Source organism: Pongo abelii, chromosome 14 (genome assembly GCF_028885655.2).
Source record: "Pongo abelii isolate AG06213 chromosome 14, NHGRI_mPonAbe1-v2.0_pri, whole genome shotgun sequence".
Lineage (NCBI taxonomy): Eukaryota > Metazoa > Chordata > Mammalia > Primates > Hominidae > Pongo > Pongo abelii.
Window position 1 is genome coordinate 116398067 of NC_071999.2, and position 23536 is coordinate 116421602.

Consider the following 23536-nt stretch of genomic DNA (forward strand, 5'->3'; position numbering starts at 1 on the left):
CACCAACGAGGGCTTCTTTCTTTAAGAAGAAACCGCCCAACGACAGTAAGGACGCATACAGTGCCACGGATGCTCATTTGTAATTCCTTAAAAATGTGTGTTCTCATTGTATTTTTACTGTTATAATTCATATTTGCAAACTCTGGTGAAAGGCTTCATTTAGTATATTTGGAATAATTCTCCATCCACTTTCTTTCCAACACAGTTAGTTACCCGTTTAAAAAAAAAAAAAATGCATTGACTGGCCATAGATCCTAAGTAGCACCTAGTAACCTGCTTCAGGGTAACCTTGGTAAACACTGAATTAAAAAGGGCAATGCTGCTATAAATTGCACCTAAGCCATTCTGCAGAGGTGGAGCTTCACAATCAGGGGACCCGGGTGCCACCTGCAGTCTGTCCTGGGAACGCGTCACAGATAGCAAGCCGTCCACCCACGTACAAATACACACTGTTGCATGGAGTGTCTAGCGAAGACTGCTTCAAAACCAGTCTGCAGAATTTTCTCATTTGCATCGGAAAAATGAATATCCCTTAAGGCGGAGCTCCGCCTAGGTACATTTGGTGCGGAACTTGCCCCAAGCAGCAAGTCGTGGGAAAATGTGAAACCAGCAAGAACTGCCCCCAGGGAAACTGAAGATAAAACACAAAACCGAATTTAAAAAGTCACCTGCTGCTCCATTTCAAACTGGAAGTCTAAAAAAGGCATTTCCTGACGCTGGCGAGTGACTCAGTGTCACCGTGACTCAGCCGCGCCCGGTTGCCCACGAGGCGGGAGGGGAGGCAGATGCTGCGGGCGGCGCGGGGAGCCGAGCCCGCGCGCTGCTATTTCGGGCAAGTCTGCGGCGAGCAGGGCCCGCAGTCCACGCGCACTCAGGAAGTACAAATAGGGCGTGCATCAGAGGAAGCGCTCCCCACGCAGAGGCTGTGGGAAAGTGATTCAGCGCTGCTAGAATCCCCCTCTCCTGCGCCCTTCGCAGCGCAGCGAGGGAGGGAGGGAGGGAGGGAACGCGCCAGAGCCTCCGGCAGGTGCGCGCGGGGCAGGCGGGCAGGCGGCGCGCGCGCCCGGGGGCCCAGGTGACCGCCTCCCGCGCGCACACAGCGGGCCAGGGCGCACCCGGAAGCCCGTTACCCAAAGGCAAGGCTTGTTCCAGCCTAAAGCAAACTCATCCACACAACGTCGCTAGCCAGTTCCGTTTCCCTGTTTCTGGGAATTTGTGACTGTCAAAACAAACGTTCAGGTGACCATTGCCCTAAACTGCACTGAGGAAAGGGCTAAGGACCAGGAAAGGATCTGATATGAAAGGCCGTGAGTTCACAGGGTGCCACGTGCAGGGCTGGAGAGACCCTGGCCCCATCAGATCTCCTCTCTCCAGAAGCACCCTCCCTCTCCATCCCTCCAGAGGCCGGGGCCATGTGTCCACCCATGTGGAGGTGTAAGGAGAGCCAGAGGGAGAGGTTCCCACGTGGACTCAATGGCGAAAAGTCTTGCAATCAAAATCATTTAGAAACATTCTGCGCAGAGCTGGCTGAGTGTTCGGTGACCAGGTGACTGGTGCTCAGGCGTTAAGGGAACAGTGGGCTGTCCTCTGCATGCTTTCAGAGCTGGAGGGGCCTTGCCGTGGGCAGAAGCAGAAAGATCATTTAAGCAGCACCCTGAACAATGACTGTTTTCAGAAAGCTATCGAACAGGCTTGTGAAATATTTTTCTCTTGATGTCTCTAAAAGATATTTTCACTTCTCCCGCGTGATTCAGTGTGGTTTGGAAGTGGGAGAAGAAGGAGGCTTGAGATGTTGAAGTTCACTGCAAAGTCTCCGCTTCAGGACTCTAATTATTAAATATTTTCTCTATATATACCTTGTCTATCCAAATGATCATGAACCTGGGATGGAGGATAGGATTTATTACCTTGTCTCCTCCCAAGAGGTCCAGAGAAGGCCATGTGAACTGAGGGGATGATTAATAAACATTAGATTGACTGATGACCTCCACAGAATGTGAAATTGTCTTTTATCAAACCAGCAGGGAGATATAGTAGAGTCAGACAGGTATAACTCAAATGATCAGAAGGATAAGGATCAGAAGCTTCTTAGAACACGACTTGAAAACATCTCTTAAATCTGGAATAACAAAGGTTGAAGAAGATATGAATTATGAAAAGAATGATCTTAACAAAACCTCAGATACTTAAAAATTACTCTAGGGGACACCTTTTAATATTGCAGAGAGATCATCTTAGGTCCAATAAAACTAAATGCTATTTTTGCATCATGGGATTTAAATATAGGGAATTTGTCATTCAGGTAGAAATGAAGTTGACCACAAAATTATCCTCAGAATGATTTAGACACACATGTAAAGGAAAATGCAGAAAGAAAGAGGAAAACAATCCACACTGGTATAAAGTCTCATGAGGCAGGGGCTATACCGTGACATTGCATCCCTGGACCTCACACGGGGCCTGGATGAAGGAAGAGACGCCGTGTGCACTTCGTCTTGTATATTTCTCATTTAATCTTCCAGGCAACATTCAGATGTGGGCAACCTTTATTCCATTTGTAATCCAACCCTCAACCTCACCCTATCTATTGCATAACTACTTTTTAAATTCTTTAACCTGACAAATTACAGGTTTCTTCCACAACTTTTTTTTTTTTTTTTTTTTTTGCACAACACTTCTTAAGGGCAACATTATTGATTTCCATTTATCCTGTACCTAACCTAGTACCTGGGAAATAATAAGCATGCAGAATATGAATGATGAAGAGATAGATCAGTGGATGGATGGATGGATGGATGGATGGATGAACTGATGGATGAGTAGATGGATGGATGAACAGATGAATGTATGTATGGATGATGGATGGATGATGGATGGATGATGGATGGATGATGGATGGATGGATGGATGGATGATGGATGGATGAGTGGATGGATGATGGATGGATGAGTGGATGGATGATGGATGGATGAGTGGATGGATGGATGGATGGATGATGGATGGATGAGTGGATGGATGGATGGATGGATGATGGATGGATGAGTGGATGGATGGATGGATGGATGATGGATGGATGAGTGGATGGATGATGGATGGATGATGGATGGATGGATGGATGGATGATGGATGGATGATGGATGGATGGATGGATGGATGATGGATGGATGAGTGGATGGATGATGGATGGATGATGGATGGATGGATGGATGATGGATGGATGAGTGGATGGAAGGAACAGATGGAAGGAAGCAGAGAATGAGTAGAAGGATGATGAGTGATACAGCCAAACAGGTTTTCCCTTTTTTTGTAAATCCTTCTCAGTCTATGATTCTGATTTGGAAGAATTACAAGTAAAAATGACCTAATTTGTACTGATCTCTGAGAGGTTTTATATCTTACCCAAGGTCACAAGTTTGTAAGTGGCAGAGTCAGCATCTGAACTCAGATTTGTCTAGTTTTATGAGGATAACAAAATGACTCTTGGGTTCAGATACAGGATGGGTGCACTGAGTCTTAGGCTTGAAGAATTCTGGTGTAAAAGTGATGGTACCCCAAATGAGTACAAGCTAATGCATGTAATTTAAAGTCCAGTAAGCTAGACTGAAAAAGTGCATGGAAAGAGCCAGCATACAGCCATTAAAATCGAAAAGCCCATGAACGATAGTTAACTAAATTGGTAGACTATGGTGTGTTCAAGCTTTAGAAAAGAGAGTGAAAAGATTTTTTAAATGACCAAAGGTGAATCATTTGATTATCTTCTGTTTATCACCAGCATACTTAAAACCATCAAAACAAGTACTCTGTATGCTTCTAAATTGCTATTGTGGCTGGTGCCAGTCCCATGTAAAGTTTAGCAGGCCACTCCAGCCTGTCCCTCCTGCTGAGTGCATGGGGCAGCTATTAGAGGACTCTGTCAGTGAACAGTAGCAGACAGACTGGGAAAGAAAACCAGATTTAGATGTACCACCAAAGCAGGAGAATTTTACCATATTTTTTCTCCAGTTCTTCTGCTGTTTAGCCCAGATATGGCTGCAGCCACAGAAATTATGTGCAGAGTAAGTGAAGACACAATTTTAGAAACAAAGAGTCAACAAGAGGAATGTTAGGATCTGAAAAGTAATGGGGAGTTCAGTGGGAGGCTGGAATGAGAGAAGGAGATCCAGTAAAATATTCATGGACTCCTGGACTCATCTTTGATGTGTGTGTGCATAGATCTGACTCTAAACAGCTACCAAACTGAAAACTGCCGAAACTGCCCACACCCAGACAGGCCATTGGTGGGCACGCATGCAGGACAGATCTGAATAGTACCGCAAAAACAGATCTACCTATAGAAGGTGAATTGAAGCTTGCAGCCTGGAACCTGACCCAATCATTGGCCTGCAAAAACCCCCAAACACCAACATTTTCCGTAAGAGAAAGACATACATCTACGGACTCACAAAGCTAAAGAACCCAATCCACACACAGACATGTCATAATTAAATGTCTGAAAGTTAGAGAGAATGAGAAATCCTAAAAGTAGCCAGAGACAGCACATTACTTAGAGGGGAACACCAATTTGAATGACTCAGGGTTTATTATCAGAAACTAAATAGAGGCCAGAAGGAAAGAAAGTAAACAATAGATTTAAATTGTTGAAGGCGAAGAACTATTAGAATTCTATGTCCAGTGGAAAAAAATACCCAGTAGAGGTGAAATAAAGACATTTTTCAAGTGAAGAAAAACTAAAAGAATATATATTTCTCTAAAAGAATTGTTAAGGGAAGTTCTTTGAACATAAGAAAAATTATTCTAAAAGGTACTTTGAAACATCAAGAATAAAGAAAGTAAAATATAAATGGGAAATAGCTGGGTAAATATGAAAGACTTTTTTTGGGGGTTTTAAAAATATATCAATGTAGGAAACAACACAAGTAAGCTAAAATAGCAAACTAGAAAATGTGTAAATAACAAAAAAAGGCAGAAAAAGAGAAAATGAACAGTAGCATATAGAAAACCAATAACAAAAAGCTAGACTTAAATCCAAACATACCAATAATTGCTTTAAACACAAACCCAGTCTAAACACACTAATTAAAATACAAAGATTGCCAGAACAGATTTGAAAAATATGACCCGACTATATGTTGTCAGCAAGAACCTTGCTTCAAATATAAGAATATGGATAGGATACAAATAACAAAATAGAGAAGACTTATCAAGCAAATAGCAATCAAAAGAAAGATGGAGTGGCTATATTAATATCAGACAAAGTAGATTTTGGAGCAAAAACTAATTCCCAGACATAAAAAGGCAGGTAGTATAATGGTAAAAGAGTTGACTCACCAAGAAGTCAGAACAATACTAACCGTGTGCACCCCTAATAATGGAACTTAAAAATAGAAAAAGCAAACTGTTCCAACTGAAAGAAGAAATTTAAAAATCCATAAAAAAATTGGAAACTTCAACATTCATCTCTCAGTAAATGACAGAACTATAGACAGAAAATCAAAGGGATATAAAAGAACTGAGCAATACCATCAACCAAGTGGATCATAAACTACATTTATAGAACAATCTATCCAACACTAATAGAATACATATTCTTTTCAATTGTACATGGAACACTCACCAAGAAAGAATAAAAGAAACTTTAACAAATGCACAATTATTGAAAGCATATGTAGTATGTGCTGTGATCATAATGAAATTAAACCAGATATCAAAAACAGAAATATAACAGAAAAATCTACAAACATTTGGAAACTAAGCAACATACTTCCAAATAAGCCATGGATCATAGGAAGTATCAAAGAAATTAAAACTTATTTTGAATTGAATGTAAATGAAAATACAAACAATTCATGGGATGCAGGTAAATCAGTGCTTAGAGGGAAATATATAGCATCAAATGCTTACATTTAAAAAGAAAAAAGTCTCAAATTAATCATGTACGCTTACACCTTAAGAAACTAGAAAAAGAAGAGCAAAATAAACACAAAATAAGAACATGAAAGGAAATAATAAAGATAAGAGAAAAAAATTGTTGAAATTGAAGGCAGAAAAAATAGAAAAAAATCAGTAAATCCAAAAGCTGGTTCTCTGAAAAGATCAATAATATTGACAAACTTCTAATGAATTTGACAAAGAAAAAGATGGAAGATGAAAATCTTCAATATCAGGAAAGAAATAATAAATGCCGCTACAGGCTTCACAGACATGGAGATAATAGAATACTAGGAATAACTCTACACCCACAAATTCGACAACTTAGTATGAACTAATCCTTGAAAGAAAAAGTTATATAACTCGTCCAAGATGAAATAGATATCTTGAATAGTCCTATAACTATTTGTAACTTAAATTTTATAGTTGAAAACCTACCAAGAAAGGAAATTTGCAGGACCAAATGGTTTTATTGACAAATTCTATTAAATATCTAAAAAAAAAAAAACAACTCTACATAATGTCTTCCAGAAAACAGAAGAGATGGGAATATTTCCTAGCTCATTTTTTTTTTTTTTTTGCAAATGGCATTATTTCATAGAAAAGCCAAAGGTAATATAAGAAAATAAAGTTAAAAGCAATTTTCCTCACTAACACAGACATAAGAAACTCTAGTAAGTACTAGCAGATCAAATGCTCAATATATAAAAAGAATAACATATCATGACCAAGTGGGCTTTATCCCAGAAATATAAAACTGGTCTGATCTTTGATTATCAATCACTATTATCCACTGTTTCAACAAGCTGAAGAAGAAAGGCCATATAATCCTATCATATGGGATTGCATATGGGATTGTCGTTGATGCAGAAAAGGCATTCAACAACATTTGATATCCACTCATGATACTTACAGGGATAAAGATATCTGTTTTTTTTTTTTAAACCCTGTAGTAAACGTCATATTTAATGATGAAAGACTAAATACTTTTTTCTTAAGATCAAGAACAAGGGAAGAATGCCCACATTCACCACTCCTATTTAACATTGTACTAAAAATTCTGGAGAGTACAAAGAGGCAAGAAAAAGAAAAGGAGGTGTGTGTGTAGGAGGGGTGAAATAAGAAAAGGAAGAAATAGAAGAAAACATAGGAGTAAATATTCATGACCTTGGATCTGGCAATGGATTCTTAGATATGACATTAAAGGCATGAGCAACAGATGAAAAATAGATAAATCGTACTTCATCAACATTAAAAACCTTTGTGCACTAACGTACATTATTAAAAAAGTAAAAAGACAATCTTCATAATAGGAAAATATATTTGCAAATCATGTATCTGATAAGGGTCTACTATTCAGAATATATGAGGAATGCTTACAAGTAAACAACAAAAAGATGGGTCAAGCATGGTGGTGCACAACTGTAATCCCAGTAGTTTGGGGGGCCCAGGCAGGAGGATCGCTTGAGCCCAGGAGTTTGAGCGCATTCCTGGCAACATAGTGAGACCCCATCTCTAAAAAAAAAAAATTAGAGAAATTAGCTGAGTGTGGTGGCGCATACCTGTTGTAGTCCTAGCTATTCAGGAGGTTGATGTGGGTGGATCACCGGAACCTGGGAGGTTGAGGCTGCAGTGAGCCATGATTGTGCCACTGCACTCCAGCCTGGGTGAAAGAGTGAGACCCTGTCTCAAAAGTAAATAAATAACAAAAAGACAAACAACCTAATTTAAAATGGAAAAGAAATTGAGTAAACATTTCAAATGTCTACTCAATACATAAATGGCCAAGAAGCACATTGAAAAGATGCAGAGCATCATGAAAAATTAGGAAAACGCAAATCAAAACCATGACCCCTTCACACCCACTAAGATGGTTATAATCAAAAATTGGAAAATCATAAGTGTGGACAAGGACGTAGAGGAAATGGAGCCCGCATCACTGTTGGTGGGAGTGTAAAACAGTTCAGCCTCTGTGGAAAAGAGTTTGGCAGTTCCTCAAAAAGTTAAACACAGACTCAGCAATTCCATTCCTAGGTAGATACCCTAAAGAATTGAGGTGGGTGGATCACGAGGTCAGGAGATCGAGACCATCCTAGCTAACATGGTGAAACCCCGTCTGTACTAAAAATACAAAAAATTAGCCGGGCGTGGTGGCGGGCGCCTGTAGTCCCAGCTACTGGAAAGGCTGAGGCAGGAGAATGGCCTGAACCCAGAAGGCGGAGCTTGCAGTGAGCTGAGATCGTGCCACTGCACTTCAGCCTGGGCGGCACAGCGAGACTCCATCTCAAAAAAAAAAAAAAAAAAGAAAGAAAAGAAAACAGGAGCTCAAACAAATGCACGTGCACAGCAACACTATTCACAGTAGCCAAACATCAAGATAGTCCACATGTTCATGAATGGGTGAGTGGATAAAGAAAATGTAGCATATTTACATGATGGAAGTTATACAGCCATAAAAGTGATCGAAGTACTGATGCATGCCACAATGTGGATAACCTTGAGAAGATCATGCTAAGTGAAAGAAAGCACACACGAAAGTCATGCACTTTATGAAATATCCAAAGTGGGCAAATGTATAGAGTCAGAAAGCAGACTGGTGTTTGCCAGGGACAGAAGGGAAGGGAGGGAATGGGGTGTGACTTCTGAATGGGCATGGGGCTTTGGTGTGATGGAACTAGTTTTGGAACTAGACACAAGTGGTTTAGTACTAGATACAAGTGGTTAAGTACTAGATGCAGGTCGTTTAGTACTAGATGGAGGTGGTTTAGTATGAGATGCAACTGATTTAGAACTGAATGCGGGTGGTTTAGAACTAGGTGCAGGTGGTTTAATACTAGATGCAGCTGGTTTAGAACTAGATGAAGGTAGTTTATAACTAGATGCAGGTGGTTTAGAACTAGGTGCAGCTGATTTAGAACTACATGCAGATGGTTTAGTACTAGATGCAACTGATTTAGAACTAGATGCAGGTGGTTTAGAACTAGATGCAGATGGTTTAGTACTAGATGCAACTGATTTAGAACTAGATGCAGGTGGTTTAGAGCTAGATGCAGGTGGTTTAGAACTAGATGCAGGTGGTTTAGAGCTAGATGCAACTGGTTTAGAGCTAGATGCAGGTGGTTTAGAACTAGATGCAACTGATTTAGAACTAGATGCAGGTGGTTTAGAACTAGATGCAACTGATTTAGAACTAGATGCAACTGATTTAGAACTAGGTGCAACTGATTTAGAACTAGATGCAGGTGGTTTAGAACTAGATGCAGCTGGTTTGGAACTAGATGCAGTTGGTTTACTACTAGATGTAGGTGGTTTAGAACTAGATGAAGGTGGTTTAGCACTAGAAACAGGTTGTTTAGAACTAGATGCAGCTGGTTTAGTACTAGATGCAGCTGGTTTAGAACTAGATGAAGGGGATTTAGCACTAGATGCAGGTGGTTTAGAGCTAAATGCAGATGGTTTAGTACTAGATGCAGATGGTTTAGTACTAGATGCAGCTGGTTTAGAACTAGATGCAGGTGGTTTAGAACTAGATGCAGGTGGTTTAGAACTAGATGTAGGAGGTTTAGTGCTAGGTGCAGGTAATTTAGTACTAGATGCAGCTGGTTTACAACTAGATGTAGGTGGTTTAGTGCTAGATGAAGCTGGCTTAGTACTAGAAGCAGGTGGCTTAGAACTAGACACAGGTGGTGGCACAGCATTGTGAATGTACTACATGCCACCGAATTGTTCACCTTAACATGGTGAATTTTACGTTATGTGAATTTCATCAATTAAAAAATGGATTACAAATCGAAATGTAGTAAGTAAAACCATAAAACTTTGAGAAGAAAAGACAAGAGAAAATATTTGTGAGCTAGGGTACATCAACGGGTTCTTAACCATAACAGCAAAAGCATGTCCAATGGAAGAAAACAAAAATTGATAAGTTGGATATCACCAAAATTAAAAAGTTTAGCTTTACACATGGACATAAACATGGGAACAATCAACACTGCAGAATACTACAGTGGGGAGGGAGGATGGGGCCTGGGTTGAAAAGCTACCTATTGGGTACCACCCTTACCACCTGGTACTATACACCTGTGTAACAATCCTGCATATACACCGCTGTATCTAAAATAAAAGCTGAAATTTTAAAAAGCAAAAAAGTTTAGCTCTGTGAAAGACATCAAGTGGATGAATTTGCAAATCACTTATCCAAAAATGGACTTGTAACCAGAATATGCGAAAAACTTTCAGAATGCAACAGTATGAAAACGAGCAACCTAATTGAAAACCTGAGCAAAGGGGCCGGACACGGTGGCTCACGCCTGTAATCCCAGCACTTTGGGAGGCCAAGGTGGGCAGATCACTTGAGTCTAGGAGTTGGAGGCCAGCCTAGACAACATGGTGAAACCCAGTCTCTACAAAAATACAAAAAAAATTAGCTGGGTGCGTGGCACACACACCTGCAGTTCCAGCTACTCAGGAGGCTGAGGTTGGAGGATCACTTGAGCCCAGGAGGTGGAGGTTACAGCAAGCCGAGATTAGGCCACTGCAGTTCAGCCTGGGCAACAGAGTAAGACCCCATCTAAAAATAAAATAAAATAAAAGTTTTAAAAAGACTGAGCAAAGGCTTAACAAACACTTTAAAAAAAAGGATATACAAGATATACAGACAGCCAAAAACTGTTCAACATCATTAACCATTAGAGAAATGCAAATTAACCATAGTTAATGCCACTATATACTTGTGAGAAGACCACATACACATAGAAAAATTGCTGGCAAAGTCAAATACTGGAGGGGATGTGGAGCCACTGGAGCTCCCATTGGTTGCTGTGGAAGGTACCATGGTGCAGCCATCCTGGAAGACGGTTTGGCAGCTCCTTAAAACATTAAACACACACTTCCCCTATGGCACAGCTGTCTTAGTACTGGGCATTTATCCTAAAGTAAGGAAGACTTACATTCACATGCAAACCTGAATGTGAATGTTTATTCCTATTTATAATCACCAAAACCCAGAAACAACCCAAATATCCTTCAACAGGTGAATAGATAAGTGAAGGGTGGTATGTCTATAAAATGCCATCCCACTCAGCAGTAAAAAGGAACAAACTATTGATACACATAATGACTTGGAGGAATGTCAAATACATTATGCTCAGTGAAAGAAGACAGTTTCAAGTCTATTGTTCCATTCTTGAATAGACCATCTATGATGGGGGAGAGTTCCATGGTTGATGACCAGGTTAGGGTGCCTGAGCGTGTTATACATAGTGCAGGTTTGAAGGTTTTTAGGTGATGAAACCGTTCTGCATGCTGATTTGGTTATGGGTATGTGAACCTATTTATAAGTTCACAATTCATAGAAATGTACATCCAAATAAGTCAGTTTTACTGTAAGTTAATTTAAAAAACATAAAAACTGCTTTCAGAATAACAGGTATAAGATGCACGGAATTTGAATGTTGGGATCCACAGTGTTATATTATCTTCCTTGTACTTTCCTAGGGATACTAAATTGTATATAATAAACATGATAAATGAACTTTATACATAGATATGTATATGTATATACGTGTTCAAAATTTTGTACACAAAATATATGTACATGTACGAAATGCTCTGAAGTGGCTCTTAATACCTCTCAGTAACTTCAGTAGAAACTAAGCCTAACGATTTTAATTTTCTTCTCTACCCTTCTATATACTAAGGAGAGCGAAAGAACGCTTTTCACTGGTTTTGTCAAAAGTGGCGAAAAGGTGGCGAATCGGGTCCCTGCCTCTTGGCCTGCCTGGAGCGCTGTGCTGCGTGTTCACCTTCTGTCCTGTCTTCAGGATAGCTCTGGTGGGTGAGTTAACTGACAGCATCATCGTATTGAGAGCTTTTTTCTGAGTATTCAGTAACTCATTCATTCTCCGTGGACTATATTCTGATCCAGTTCAAACTGAAGCTTAAGTCATTAGGGAAAAGAAATCAGCCATCTATTTTTTTTTTTCCTATATCAAGTAATACTTGGAATCCAGCCCTCTGCTCCACTCCTAATATAACTAAAATCTCAGCTCTAACCCCCAGTGGATTCACACTTAATGGCTATATATGTGTGCTATTCATCGCTGTCTATCTTCTACTTAACCAATGCCTGGGAACTGGCATTTGTACAGTGAATGAATGGATGGATGGAGAGATAGATGACAGCTCTCTGGGGGGACAGATGGAAGGATGCAAAGGAGGGAGTGAGGAGGCGACGAAAGAGGAAGAGATGGAGAACACCAATCTTTTTTTCCTTGTTGTAGTCACTATAAATCACCCCCAGTCTGTGACTCTCATTTGGAAGAAGTGCAAAATAAAAATGATCTAAGGTATGCAAAGCTTACAAATTTATTAGCAGCTTGTGCAGTAAGTTTCTTTTAATGCGTCTGTGGCAATACTAGCGACAAATTAATAAAAGCTTAATTTTTATACAAATAGTTTTATTACAAATTTGAATTCTTAAGAAATACACATTTAAAGAAATTACATAAAAGGCCTTAGTAGTCTTAGAAATGTTTTGGAGACTTTTAGTGAAATGTCGTTTCAGGCCTAGCGGTCCGAATTTGCCCTCCTGCGGTCCATGCGACGCCCTGCTGAGGTCTGTGAACACAGCTCACGAGAAACCACGGAAATGGCCCGAATGTGCTTACGTGTGAAAATACTGATACTGTGATTCAACAGAGCTGTTTTTCAAGCCAGGATGCAGAATGAGGAATACTAATGAAATGACGGCCTTTAAGGTTGTTGCTTTTGAAGTCAAGTCATTCAGTTTGTGATTAGTGTTTAAAACCCTGATAATATTTAATACAGAATAAAAACAATAAGCTCAAAGTACATGTTTCACTATAATAGACACCATATTCATGAACCTGGGTTTGGTTTTGGCAATACATAATTTTTGGTTTAGAAGTGAACAATGAAAATGGATGTTTCACATTCAATATCCTAGTCTTTAAAAACCTATGTTAAAGGACAGCACAGTCTTTCAAAGGAAGAAAACTATGTAAGCTTTATTTTAACAGTGGAAGTTAAACTAAACCTTGATCTGCCTAATTGCTGACATCTATATAAATTACTAATATATATATATATTTAATTTTCGACTATTTTTGGACCATCTTTATTCCACAGGAAAATTGTGATTTCTGCAAAAGCAGCTGCAAAGTACCACACATAGCAGAAAGACAGAAATTTATATTGGGGGGTTGGAAGATATGGCTACTGAGTCTGTAATTCCATTTGGAGGTTCAAAAAACCATTTTTACATTGCTATTATTTGTACAGACCAAGGGACCTAAATTTTGAAACAGCTAGACAGTGATATAAACAAACATTTATCTCCGGGGGTAGAAAATTAATTATAATACAAGAATGAAAATGGGCAAACAGTATGGAAGGCACCCACACCTCCTAGCACCCTTTGGTTTTCTGATGGAGTTCTCACTTCACACATCAGTGCATTGGATTGCAGAAAATATTGATATTTTATTTCATCAAAAGTGCCATTTGGTATGCCACTATTGAAAGCTTATCGCTGTCTTTTTCTCCTTCAGCAAGTAGAGGTCAATGAAGCAGGGTGTGTTAGTTACGCAAATTCCTATAAGGCACTTTACGGTTTTCATATTGGACAGTGAGGTACACAGGATATATTTCTAGGGTTCGTTGCTGTTAACAAAAAGAAGAAGAAGTAGCACCATGTTGTGACATTAGCTGAGTCAGGCTTCATTATGTTCTTCTCATACAGACTTGGCAGCGGCTGACGTGCGTGCGCAGCTCCCCTGCCTTCAAGGTGGACGGCGTGGGCTTCCTAAAACACAACGCAGAGACACACCATTGGCCATCATCTCACAGCACATCAGAAACATGGCACTCCTGCCCTGCTCAGAAATCTCTAAGGGATCAGCCCAGCCCCTGGCATCAGGCCCCAACCTGGTACCACCCAGTGAGCAGGCATGTGCTGGGTGCAGTGCACACACGGTCCCACGCACACAGAACACTGCAGGTTACCATCTGCACACCAGGCCCTGGCACCTGCCCCAGTGCCCACAGCCCCTTAGGGCACAGCTGAAGTCCCACCACATCAGTCTGGCTCCGAAGCCTTGGCCATTCCCCTCTGTGCCACCCTGCCTCCTCGTACTACAATTTCACTTTTTTTCCTTTCTCCTCCACTAGATCATAAACTCCTCCAGGGTAAGAAGAAGATATTATTCTTCTCTGCAACACTTTACACACATAGTAAGTGTTCATTAAATATTTGTGGAATGATGTGACGATTAATAAATCCGGAGTAATTCCCTAGACCTCGAAATACTTTTATAACTTTTGAAGGATGTCTATGCAGATGGTCTGCTTTGAGGCCAAAAAGAGGGAAAGACATTTAATGTCCTAAGTGTTTCTCAAGCTTAGAAACTCTACATTATTTTGATTGTTGAAAAGGTAAAATCTGAACTAAAATTGGTACTGAGAAAATTCTATTAAAATAAAAATAAATAAATTAATTAATTTAATTAAATTAAAATAGCCATTTATGAGAGTGCTTCATCCTAAAATTGAGGCTGCTTATTTTATTAACTTTTGGTGCAAATTCTAGTACCCTCAAGTTTATTATTTAAATGAATGGGATCTTACCTAATTTGCTTTGGGAAAACATTTTAGTTTATTGTATCAGGCTGCTGGTTAAAAAAAAAAAAACCCATCATTACTTATCAACCTTATAAGAGGACACTGCAGGGGCTGAGGCATGAACAAAGTGCACTCATTTTGGTAGTGAATGGTGAAACTCTATCTGCAGCATGGATGTCAAGTCTCCAGTTCCTTGAAAGGCTCCAATAAACCACCAGTTAGGCACGCGGCACTTTTTGGATGAATAACGAATTAGAGGAGCGTGTATGTTGTTCTGCCTCTTACTATCTAAGCTGGAAAGAGACAGGATCATAGCAGAGTTCCATATAATTCTCTCCAAAAAGGTGAAGACGGAAAGGCTTATCTCCAGGGGTGAGAAGCACTTGTTCTGGAAATGAACAGTAAGCAGCTGTGCCAGCTCCATCAGCCTTCTGCATTGGCTCCAGCGGGGCTGCAGCTGGGGCTCCAGATAGAGGGTTCATTATGTGCTCCTGGCCTTCGGGGACCGGACCGGCTCCCAGTCAACTCCAGCAAGGTTAGTAGCCACTTGGGACAGTCATTTTAAAGGTGAGATTTTTGTAATGGAAAAGGAAGGAAGGGTCTTCCCTCTCAATTTCAGCTGAATTTGTGCTGAAATTAATTTTTATTTGCACAGGTCTAAAAAAAATACCTTGTGAAGTCACTCAGAACTTACACAAAGTGTACATTATGATCAGTGTTATAAATGACATGAAAATGAACGCTGCTCACTTCTTCTGCCTGGGATTATTAATATACCGCATTTCACACATGCGCTGGAGATTTCAGTTGCTTTAATTACATTTTAGTACATTCACCTAGAAAACATGGAAAATCACCTTTTTCTTTCATGGTTCTTCGGTAAATGAAAAAATTAAACCTATGACTCAAGGTCTGCCTTTGAAAATCGTCTCGGTCATCTGCCCATGTCAAACAGCATCAAATATTCATTACTAACCATCTTTGAGACTTTGCATTGGAAGGTGTTACGGATCGCGGATGATTAAAAAATAAAGTCACAAAGGGGCCAGCAGCCTGCAAAAAAGCAGTGCTCCCACTTACTTGAACATCTCGCTCCTCTCTATGGTGGCGAGCCAAAAGCTGTAAGCGTTTGCGTAGTAATTACAGGTCCCACGGCCGTGACACTCGATGAATGGCGCACTTCTAAACTCCTCCAGACAGGAGCCGGGGGACGCCAGGGCTTGGCCAGAGCCTTCTGCACCAGCACTGGTGTGCTGCGGAACAGATGCAAGCCGTGAGTCAAAGGTTCCCTCCCCACACACCGGGAAAGAGATCGATCCTTCCCAGGAAGGAGCCAGGGTGTTCCCTCTGGAAAGCCACACACTGCAGCCTCATGTGGTCACCACAGGACACACTCTGTGCCCCAATTATCGGGCTGGCCGGCAAGCCAGTGCCTGCACGGCCGGGACCCCATAGTGCTCAACATGGCCCCAGGGATTGTCTAATGGCTGCTTCCCAAATAGGTGACCAGCCCAGCTTTATTAGAGTTTAAAGAAGAGCTCACTGTGTATTAGATTTGAAACACTCCAACCCATTCTAACATGGGGCATGAGACAACAGCCAAAATGTTCAAATAATGTTGTAAACAACTGATGTGGAATCAGACTTTACAAATGCACTCCTGTATTTGCTATATTAGATGCTATTTATCTTATAACAAGGTAAAGAATAATCATTCAATTTTTTTTCTTTAAAAAGAGAGAAAAACAAGAGAAAGAGAAAAAATAGCTACTACTATAACTTTATCAAATTGCATTTTGATCTAGCAGGTTTAAGTAGGACCTTCCTGTACTCAGAAATCAAGACCTTAAAATGAATGACATACAAACTTGACTAAGACATTACAACAGATCCCCGTGACTATTATTTCAGATATGGGAAATGTGAACTCTAGAATTTTAGAGACACAAGAGACCTTTGAGGACAAGGCTAACTCCACTGATTCCCAGCTGAGGACATTCTGGGATCTGACCAGGATCACACAGCTTCAAGGCGGAGCAGAGGCAAGGACAGGGGTCTCCAGACCTCCACACCAGAGCCACCGTCTTGAGAACTCAGAGGAGGTGCTGGAAGACACTGTTCTCTAGAACGTCACTATTTTCGTTTGCTCCTGATTTAGAGAAATTATGGGCAATCACTGTTTCAGGTCTTTGTGACACCCAGACAAGGGGTGGTGGTGACAACAGCTTTCCTGTGGTTCCTCAGTGCAACTGTGGGCTGTCTCCGACACTCAGAGATTCCACTCAGTATTTCTTATGATTACGGAGCGGCGAATCCAATCTACCTTTTAATGAACATGGCATGCTTACATCATTGCTAGTGTCCTGATTTCTCTATACAGCATTTTCAACCTTTTTGGCTCTCTCGATAAAGTAGTTACAATGCGGCACTTCGAATTATTGGAACAACCTGTTAATCTGGTGGTGGTGTTGCAACATGAAGAGTCTAGCTGCAGTACAATCAACCCAGCAAATCATACAATCAAACTTGTATACACGCACGAACGTTTTAAAAATTGCTTTCCTGCCAACTTTTTCTACACTTGGAAAAATGCGTAGAAAAGCACAAGAAAAATCCAGTAGAAGGAAATCGCAATGGTGGGCACCTCGCACACAGCACGTCTGGAAGGTGGAACAGAGACCCTCCACACGGCTGGGGCGCAGGGCAGACGCCACACCATTCATGAGTTACCTTGTTACCTACCCTCAGCGTCCTCACTCAAACACTAAAAAAAATGCTTTCCTGCCAATTTTTTCTACAATTGGAATAATTTACAGAAGAAAATAGCTATGAAGCCTGTCAATCAAATAAATAATGTTCATCTGTGGGTCAATTGTACAACTTGTCCATTCCTGACAGTGTGAAGATGGGACTAGGACTTCCAGTGATGATGCAGATGTGTATGTACGTGTAGGGTCATTTACTGGGAATTGGCAAATTCCGGGATAACTCTGATCTTACAAGTTCACAACTTGTATATATTCAATCGATACTGCCAACTGGGGTAATAGAATAAAATAAGCTACAATGAGTGTATCAAACAGGGGCCTTGTTTTCTGTTTCAATCGGCTTCTGTGGGGAAGGGAAGCCCTGGGGCTAGGAGAGCAGTCCTTGCCCCATGGGAAGGGTCCCAGGCAGCACCGTCCCCAGAGGGCCTTCGTGGAGGCCACAGCCAGCCCTCGGGTATTCTCTCCCTAACTCAAGCTTCTGCTTTCAAGCTCGTGCATGTTGTAGTAGAATGTGTACTTCCCACGTGCAGGCTCTCTTCCTCCTTTCCCTGAAAGAGGCCTCCCCTCTGTGTAAAGAAGCTGGTCATATAGAGAAGCTGGTCACATGGAGAAGCTGGTTACATGGAGAAGCTGGTTATATAGAGAAGCTGCTCATATAGAGAAACGGGTCATACACAGAAGCTGTTCATATAGAGAATCTGGTCATATAGAGAAGCTGCTCATAGAGAGAAGCTGGTCATACAGAGAAGCTGCTCAAAGACAGAAGCTGGTCATATAGAGAAACTGGTCATATGCACAAGCTGGTCCTACAGAGAAGCTAGTCATATGGAGAAGCTGGTCATATGAAGAAGCTGCTCATATAGAGAAGCTGGTTGTATGGAGAAGCTGCTTGTATAGAGAAGCTGCTCATATTGCTGGTGCTGGAACACAGCTGTAGAGCACCTGAGTGGAGCAGCCACAGGGGAGCAGAGGCCCGGGCCTGCATTTCCAGGAAGATGCTCATCCCAGCTATCTTGGCTGTGAGCAGAGGAGCGTTCTGGCTGGTGCTGGAGATCCCTGCTGTCACCAGGCAGAGCAGGCCAGGCTTCGAGGCATGCTTTGGAAGGATACGGTTGGAGGAAGAAGGAGGGGCTTAAACATCAAGATGCAGAGAACTCCAAGGTGTGGAGGCACCAGACAGAGGCGACTATGGGGCGCAAGTGGGGCTCTTCCCGGGAAATACGGCGTCTCCCCAGACACTTACCATCACAAAAGAGTAGCCGATCCACAGCGAGGACCACCCGCTGGGGCACGGTGGGATCTGAATGGTCTGACTGTGCACGGCCATCACCATGGCGGGCGCCTCACACACAGCACACCTGGAAGTGGAGCAGAGACACTCAGCATAGCTGGGGCACAGGGCAGAGGCCGCCCTCCATGCACTGCCCCGTTACCTACACTCAACGTCCTCACTCAGTCTTTCTGGTCCAATTACATATTAAGTGGAAAACGTTGTGCCCATTGCTTAGACTCTGAGGTTTAGCACCTCCCCATTGGTTTTATAAGCCTGTCTCAGTATTAAAACATTCAATTCAAAAATAGAGCAGGATGGCTGGGCGCGGTGGCTCATGTCTATAATCCCAGCACTTTGGGAGGCTAAGGCGGGCGGATCACCTGAGGTCAGAAGTTCAAGTCCAGCCTGACCAACATGGAGAAATGCTGTTTCTACTAAAAATACAAAAAATTAGCCGGGCATGGTGGCACATGCCTGTAATCCCAGCTACTCGGGAGGCTGAGGCAGGAGAATCACTTGAACCTGGGAGGCAGAGGTTGCAGTGAGCCGAGATCGTGTCGATGCACTCCAGCCTGGGCAACAAGAGTGAAACTCCGTCTCAAAAAAAAATTAGAGCAGGACACAGGCCTGTAGTCCTGGCTACTCGGGAGGCTGAGGCAGGACTGCCTGAGGCCAAGAGTTCAAGGCTGCAGGGAGCTATGCTCAGCCTGCCTGTGGGCCACTGCTCTCCGGCCTGAGCAACATACTGAGACCTGCCCCTAAAAAATTGTTTAAAAAATAGATCCAAGACGAGTTATTTAACCGTCTGTCTTGTAGAAGGGAAAAATAAGAGGACAAAGCTCTAACAGTGGCTCTCCTGGAGGGGCTGGGGTTACAGGCAACTTTTCTTCTTTGGGTATTTGAGCGTTTTCCAATCTTTCGACAATGAGTATGTACTTCCACAAGCACAATAAATGCTTCAGAAAAAATGCTGGTGAAATCCAAGAGCTACTCCTTCTGGAATGCAACAGTTTGTTTGAAGCTATGAATAATCTTTAGTATAAGAAATGCACTTAGTGAGTTGAGTAACTAAGACAAATAATGCATGCTTTAATGAACTTGAGGCTGAATGTCCACACAGGCCTGTTGCGGGAAACTTGTTTTTTGGTCTGCTCTCTTGGCTCAGCTGTCCAAGGTCCGAGGCTGTCAGCATCCACTGCAGCTGAAGTGACCCCCAGAGGACCCTCCCAAGGATGGGATGCCTCCCAAGCCAGGGTGATTCAGCTCAGCCTTGGGACTGCACCAGAAATAAATTAAAACAGCACAGTGTTCTGACTAAGACCCTCTCAATGAAGGGAACCCTTGATGGTGGGATAATGCTTTGTTTAAAAAAAAAATTAAACGCCAACAGTGAATAATTACATTCAAGTCACAAAATGAACAGAGTGTTAACAATGCTGATAAATGACTATAAATGGTGTTAATAATTACACCTAGTTATACTGGGACATTTGCATGAAAGTGGATCAGAAGGGGGAATAGGGCTGAATGAGTCATTTGATTTTCCATGGACTTGTGTGTGTGTGTGTGTGTGTGTGTGTGTGGTGTGCAATTTTCTATTTTATTCACCCAAATGCAGATGAATTAAAAGGTTCAGTTAAACAACAGTGACTGAAATTGGCCTTATACATCTGCCACCATCTGTTTGCTAGACACGAGACCTAGAAATACAGCCTGGAGGGAAGGGTTTTGTCTTTTTCAGACTGTCTCTGGGCTGAGGGATTCAAGAGTCCTGCCCCATTGCAGGCTTAAAGAGCTGTGTGATTCCTTCAAATTCACATGGCCAAATTCTCCATATTGCATATGAAGAAACTAAGGCCAGGCTTAGTTGTGTCCAAGACAGAACTAAAATGCAGTTCTCCTTGCTCTCAATCCAGCAGTCTTTTCATCAGAGCAATTAGCAATCAGTATTTATCTTGTGAGTCTTGTCTGCAGAAAGCTAGAAAGTACTTAGAAAATTGTGCCCTACTATCAGGATGAAAGCAGTACAATTGCCACCTTTTCTGCTCAAAATGAAGGCTTTTGTGTCATTTGCTGTTTCCAAGATTTAGCTTTCGGACCTCCCTAAAGGGAAGAGCTGAGAAGGAACCTGTAAGTCCTGAGAAGTCGTGGAAACCACTAAGTTCAGTAACCATGGAAACCATGCCTGCTCAGAGACAGGGACAAAGGGGCAGCCTCTCTGCGAGAGGGAAGTAGAGGCAGACTTGATGCAAAGGCAGCGGCTTCAAGTACATGCCTGGGAAGGTCCCTTCATGCTGAGCTTCGATGTGTCAACTAACAGAAAGACATAAAATTCTGGAAATGTAAAGTCCTGGGACATTTCAGGACTTTCTGGTCCAATGACATGTTAAGTGGGAAATGCTGTACCCATTGCTTAGACTCTAAGGTTTAGCACCTCCCCGTTGGCTTTATGAGCTCATCTCAGGATCAAACCATACAGAAACTTAGACTCTTGGTGCTCAAAGACCAGGGGTGTTTCACTGAGAGGAATGCGTCACAGAGAAATGCTGGTCTCAGACACACAGCTTCTCTGAGACCTGTTTTTGGACTACCACCAAGGCATGCCAGAGCTCCTGTCAAGGAGCTCTGAATCAAGGTCAAACGTCAACATTGCCAAGAAAGTAAACAGGAAACATATCAATGGATAGTCTTTTTCTACCTGTTGTGTAAAGGAAGCTAAAAAAAGAAACCCACAAAAGTTGTTACTTTTCCTTCTAGTTATCAGGCATGGTTCTGAGCAATAAAAGTCTCAAAACAGTCAATATCTGGCAGCCACTGGCACAGGTGAAGTATTGCCTGCATTCTGAAAAGCGCCATTCTGGAAGTGTAATGAATGATATTCTCCATTTCAAGACATATAAGTTTTCTTATAGCTCAAAAAAAATCAAAGAAAACTGTCAGTAGATATTTTACGTAAGGGGATCAAAGATCTAAGATTTTCCTACATAGGAGGTGCCTTCCAGCCCTCTGATCCATGGTCCCACGTGGCATAGCTCTCTCACTAAACTGTCATCTGCCAGGACCTGCCTGGCACATAACCCTGGTCTTCCCCCAAACAGGGCATGTTCATCTAATGAAAGGAGTTGGGCCAAAGGCACAGCCTGGGGCAGCTGGGCAGGAGCTCCAGGGGTGACTCCAAGCATTTGCTTCCCTTTTCCCTTTTCTCTTGAATACAGGGCACTTCCTAGCTGATACTGCTACATCTTTCTTCATATTCAAAGACTGCTGATTTCTTTAAAGGGAATATAAAAAACTTTTTATCTTTTTTATCATTTATTATCTTAATATGTAAAAAGTAAAATTACAGAATAGCTTCTTAGTCAAATGAATTTGTTCACTGGCCACTTTCCTATTATTTCTGAGTATTTCTAAGCAATAAACTTTTTTTCTTTTGAGACAGAGTTTTGCTCTTATCGCCCAGGCTGGAGTGCAATGGTGCGATCCTGGCTCACTGCAACCTCCGCCTGCTGGGTTCAAGCAATTCTCCTACCTCAGCCTCCCGAGTAGCTGGGATTACAGGCATGTAACACCACACCCAGCTAATTTTTGTATTTTTAGTAGAGATGGGATTTCACCATGCTGGCCAGGCTGGTCTCGAACTCCTGACCTCAGATGATTCACCTGCCTTGGCCTCCCAAAGTGCTGGGATTACAGGCATGAGCCACCATGCCCAGCCTGGGTCTGCTTGTCTATTTAAGTTATTAATGAATTTTTTTTTACTGATTTACCTATAGCAACTTCTTATCTCAGGTAATCCGCTCACCTCAGCCTCCCAAAGTGCTGGGATTACAGGCGTGAGCCACTGTGCCTGGCCAGCAATAAACTTTTAATGAGAAGGAAAGAGGCAAAGAGAGGACAGTCATGTTATTTTCAGTCATAATAACTTCAGTTTCCCATCTTACTTCCTATCAGGGAGGCTCCTAGGGCCTGAAAACATACTTCAGATACTAGTGCGGATAAACACTTAAGGGAGATCGCTCAGTCAAACACATGCATTTTCAATGGGTACAATATCACCCAAGGGAGCAAAAATTGGTGGAACTGGGAGTGTGTGTATTGTTGTATAACTTTTTATGTATAAAGCTGTATAATTTTATGTATACAGCACAGATATACATACAATACACAAACAGAGGAGATACACAGTATGTCTGCGGTATTACAATTTCATAGGGGCCCCCTCACACCCATTGGGATGGCTACTATCAAAAAGGCAGAAAACAACACGTGAAAACAACATGTGCTGGTGAGGACGTGGAGCAACTGGGACCCTGTGGGCTGTGGCAGGAATATAAAGGGTGCGGCCACTGTGGAAAACAGCATGGAGGTTTCTCAAATAACTAAAAATAGAATTAACTAACAATAGAATTACCATATGATCCCACAATTCCACTTCTGGGTATACATCCAGAAAAATTAAAAGCAGGCTCTCAAAGAAATATTTTCACACCCATGTTCATAGCAGCATTGTTCACAATAGCTGAGGTGTGGACAAAACCCAAGTGTCCATTGACAGAGGAATGGAGAAACAAAACGTGGCACCTATGCACAATGAAATATTATTTGGCCCTAAGTATGAAAGAAAACCTATCACAGGCTATAATGTAGATGAACCTTGAGGACATTATGCTGAGTGAAATAGGCCAGTGACAAAAGGAAAAATACCGTATGATTCCACTTATATGAGGTGTCTACAGGGGTCAAATTCACAGGGACAGAAAGTAGAATGGGGGTCACCAGAGGCTGGGAGGAGGGATGTGGAGTCAGTGTTTAATAGGGACGGAGTTTGAGTTTGGGAAAATAAACAAGTTCTGGAGACGGATGGTGGTGATGGTTAAACAACAATGCAAATGTACTAAACTGTAATGCCACTGAACTGTGCACTGAA

The 23536-nt window shown here is 41.8% G+C and overlaps 1 protein-coding gene across 1 annotated transcript in view; it reads right to left on the minus strand.

Moving 5' to 3' along the window:
* Window positions 1-12271: 12271 nt before the first annotated feature.
* Window positions 12272-23536, minus strand: part of COL4A1 (collagen type IV alpha 1 chain) — a 157407-nt gene continuing 146142 nt past the window's right edge. Inside the window, exons 50-52 of the mRNA XM_024230972.3 lie at window positions 18580-18694; window positions 15649-15821; window positions 12272-13753 (exon numbers count right to left, since the gene is read on the minus strand). Of these exons, the coding sequence (XP_024086740.3) occupies window positions 13672-13753; window positions 15649-15821; window positions 18580-18694 (370 nt within the window). The 3' untranslated portion in view covers window positions 12272-13671. The remainder of the gene's footprint in view (window positions 13754-15648; window positions 15822-18579; window positions 18695-23536) is intronic.